This window comes from Austrofundulus limnaeus, unplaced genomic scaffold (assembly GCF_001266775.1).
Source record: "Austrofundulus limnaeus strain Quisiro unplaced genomic scaffold, Austrofundulus_limnaeus-1.0 Scaffold556, whole genome shotgun sequence".
NCBI classification, from domain to species: Eukaryota; Metazoa; Chordata; class Actinopteri; order Cyprinodontiformes; family Rivulidae; genus Austrofundulus; species Austrofundulus limnaeus.
In genome coordinates, this window is record NW_013952958.1 from 119,016 (window position 1) to 123,033 (window position 4,018).

At 42.5% G+C, this 4,018-nt stretch overlaps 1 protein-coding gene across 1 annotated transcript in view; it reads left to right on the forward strand.

Annotated features, from left to right (window-relative positions):
• LOC106530764 (signal peptide, CUB and EGF-like domain-containing protein 1) overlaps window positions 1-4,018 on the forward strand; it is a gene marked incomplete at its 5' end in the record, with an annotated part of 57,311 nt that overhangs the window by 4,654 nt on the left and 48,639 nt on the right. Inside the window, 2 exon segments of the mRNA XM_014026460.1 lie at window positions 1,534-1,656; window positions 2,031-2,150. Coding sequence (XP_013881914.1) covers window positions 1,534-1,656; window positions 2,031-2,150 — 243 coding nt within the window.

A 4,018-nucleotide genomic window follows, 5' to 3' on the forward strand; every position in this document is an offset into this window, starting at 1 on the left:
GTCACCTGCAGAGTGCAGTAACATCTCTCCACCATTATTAAAACCTGTCACAGGTCTATTCTGAGTTCAGAAGCAGTTTGTTTATGTTCATGATGAAAGTATAACCTTTTCTGTTTTTTTTTAGCTAAAGTTAGCAACTGCTCATGCCAGTGCTTCTGTTCTGAATAAAAGCCTGGTGCATGTAAACACTCRTCATGACGRATTGTGCCCATGTAAACAATACATTCTGATTATTCAATCCGAATACATTTCAGTCCGATCAAAAATGTTGTGCATGTAAACATAGCTAGTAAGTATTGTGATACTCTTAGATTGCATTTTGTGCCTTTCCTCTAGATTTAGAGTTTGCTTGCTATAAATAGGGACATTGTTAGTTACCACTCAGAACACTTGATGCAGGACTTTGACCCTCACAAGGTCTTGGCAGAATCTTTATTCACACGAATGCAGTATGAAATCAGAATACAGTGGGCTTCTCTAATGTGGGGGTAGAGTGGGATAGGTCCAAAATCATATTGAGCATGCTGCACAAATGTTTTGCTGAAAGATTATTGTTTATTATTGGGGTGGCAGTGTATCCTTAACCCAGGGCTTCTCTGCACCTCTGAATTCGAAGCAGGACTGGCCACACTAATATCATGCTTATGATATGACCATGATAATGTAAATGGACTGTGCTTTTATAGCACCTTTCTACTCAACCAGGACACTCAAAGCTCTTCACACTACAGTCTGTGTCCTCGTTTACCCATTCACACAGCAGTCTACCAGATGTCCTACAAAGCTAACATGTACAATCAGCCATGGAGACTAATCASTGCCAATCACATTCATACACTGATGGGACATACATCAGAGGCATTAGGGGTGAAGTATCTTGCCCAAGGACACAACAACTGAGACAGCTGGATGGGGGATCGAACCGGTGACCTTCCGGTTCCAGGACGACTCCCCTGACCACTCTTCCACAGCCACCCAATGTACCGTGTTGGCAGACCTTGTGAGATACAAGCAACCAGGTTTACCAAAAGAAACAACCCATTCCTCACCATCTCATGCATCTTTGAAATGAAGGGTAGAAAGCTCACTTATTTTATAAACATTAAAAATTTATCTTGCATTTTATGCAAAATCACTTTAGGGAACACGGTTATTTTACTTTTTCTTTGTTAAATATGGGTTTTAATCACTGATTCACTGATTGATGACTGATTCATTCTTTACTGAGCCATGTTCAGTAATGAATGAATGAATTAATGGTCTGAGAGAGTCATGTCAGGGTGGGTGTAAACAGTGTGGCGAGGGCACAGGGATGTCAGGGGACAACATGGGATATGTTGTTAATTTGTTAACCATTAATTGTCTAATGGCATTGATCAAATCATCTGTAACTAATTCTATGTTTTGCAAGCTCATATTTTTACAGTTTTGGTAAGAATAGTTTCACYCCAGACTTAATATGAACTAAAACCATCCCTAGTTCAAAAGTGTGTTGGAGTACTTGTGTTTGCATGTTCTCTGTCTTTGCATTAGATGTTGATGAGTGCAGCATTAACAATGGGAGCTGTGAATATGGCTGCATCAACACCCAGGGTAGCTATGAGTGTGTGTGTCCCCCAGGACAGCAACTCCACTGGAACAAGAGAGACTGCACTGGTAAGGACCGGCTCTGTTTGTTTTTGGCTCTGTGTTTTCTCTTCATTTATCAATATATCAGCATTATTGATGAGTGGTTAGCACTGATACGTCACAGCAAGAAGGTCCTGGGTTCGATCCCCGGTTCGGATCTGGGGTCTTTCTGTGCTGAATTCACATGTTCTCCTCGTGCTTAAGTGGGTTTTCTCTGGGTACTCYGGTTTTCCCCACAGCAAAAAAATATGTACAATAGGTTGACTGATGTAACAGCTAATAAAGTACCATCTAATTACAACTATTAGAATATCACTTCAAAATAGACTGCGCTATGCTCTGTGGTGTCATAATGAATTTGTGCCTGTTTGGGTGTTGATGTAACTTTTTGTGTCCTTCAGAGGCAGTGAAATGTCTTCCCAACGGAAAGCCAGCACCACGAGCTCATCTGACCTGCACCAAAACYGGAGGGGCAGAAGTCTGTTCCCTGTCATGCCCCTCTAATGCTCTTTTTCATGCCGGTAAACACATGTGCAATGTTTCCATTACTTCAAATATTACTTTCACTGACTTTCAATTCTTMGTGGTTTATGCCAGTTGATAATTCAAACAGCATGCATTTAAACACTTATYCTGATCACATTATTAWGGTTGTAGAAAACTGAGCTGACTATGCATGACTTTTGTTTCTGCTCCTTTTTGGAGGGAGGGCCAGCAGTGCTATAAAGTTGTCAGCAACACAGAATTTTCAAATATATTTATGTCCKCCTGCTCTCTTATCCGTTAAAGAAGGAAGATAAACAGCATATGTTGCTTCACCAAAAAGAAAAAGCACATGTTACTTTGCCTGTATTGGTAATGGTGAATGAGGATGGGGATGGATAAAAACCCATGTGAGCGGGGGCCTCATAAGTGGGCACATTACTCTMCCMAAAGAGACACTTAACTTTTAATCAAAGCTTCAYGTCCTTCAGMTAAAGGACACCAGGTTAGAAACWCTGTGTTCTGAGCTTCTCAGGATCTATAAAAGATTCTTCAAGAATTGTTTTCCTTTGACTACTCAGGGCCAGGCATTTGCCAAAGTAGTGCAAAGAGATCATGGCGTCCCATCACCATTTTGTGGCAGTTGAGTAGATTGTGCCCAGTTAGGATTCCAACCAGTGTACTTTGAGTTTTCCTTGTCAGGGCAACAAGAGCTTTCTCAAACCTAGGATTTGGGCCATTTATCAGTTCCCGTGCCTGTCTACAGTCCGTCAGCGCCCTCCAGYGGATTGAGTGTTGACGTCTAATCCAGGCCTGTAGGGCAGTCCTACAGACTGTTGTTGGGATACCTACAACAGGCTCTGGTCCTTTGAAGTGAGCCTGACTGCCAGCTTTTGCGAGGTAGTCAGCTCTCTCATTACCATAAATGTTAGTATGTCCTGGTACCCATTTAACAGTAACACTGTTATCTCTCCCCAGTTGGTTGACTGCTTTGACATACTCCCAAGTCAGTAATGATGTAAAGTGTGGCCCTCGGAGAGTTCTAATAACAGCTTGTCTACCTGTTAGGATGAATATTTCCTTCTGTGTACACTGAAGTTCCTTGAGAGATGCCACACACTGGTGGATTGCATATATCTCAGTTTGAGATACAGTTACAAAACAACCTAGTGGATATTTGTACTCTCTCTCACTATGATTGTGCAAAATCAGCACCCCTACACCTACTGACCCCTTCAGAAGGAATCCATCTGTAAAACAGTAGAAACAGCTGAGAGACAGGTTCACCATTGAAAAAATAATCCAGGCAGACCTGTCTTCAATCTTTGTCTTAAAACTTGGCTCAAAATTGTGTTTTTTGACCATTCTGTCTCCAGGTCCTGCAGTTACTGGAAAATGAGCAACTGCCCAGTCCCAGATTCTAGTGTGCTGTGAGTCAGATAGGTTTTTCCACCTACCAGACTGGTGTAGGCTTACTGCACTGGATGCGGCCTCCCCTAAGATATGYAAATCTAGWGGAGCCAGGTCCAGTAGGACKTGCATGGCTGTCGTGGGTGTTGTTCTGATGGAACCTGTGATGTTCAGGCAGGCCGTACGATGCACATGAGTGAGCATCACTCTTGCCACCCAAGATATAGATATATATTTMAAGTGTTAAAGCGGCCTTTTCTGGCTGTTCCGTTCATAAGAGCTGCCGWCCACATGAACATGTGAACCAGGCAGACGGTCAGACCACGTTTGGTCTGACCGCAGTATAAAAGCCGTGATGCAGGTTTTCTTCGGTGTACATTTCAGACTGTGCTCTAAGTTAACGCCAGCTGGTTTAAATGTATTTTTTTGTCCAGTGTAAAAAATGGGCGCAGACTGTGAGTACTACGTGTGTGTGTGTGTGTGTGTGTGTGTGTGT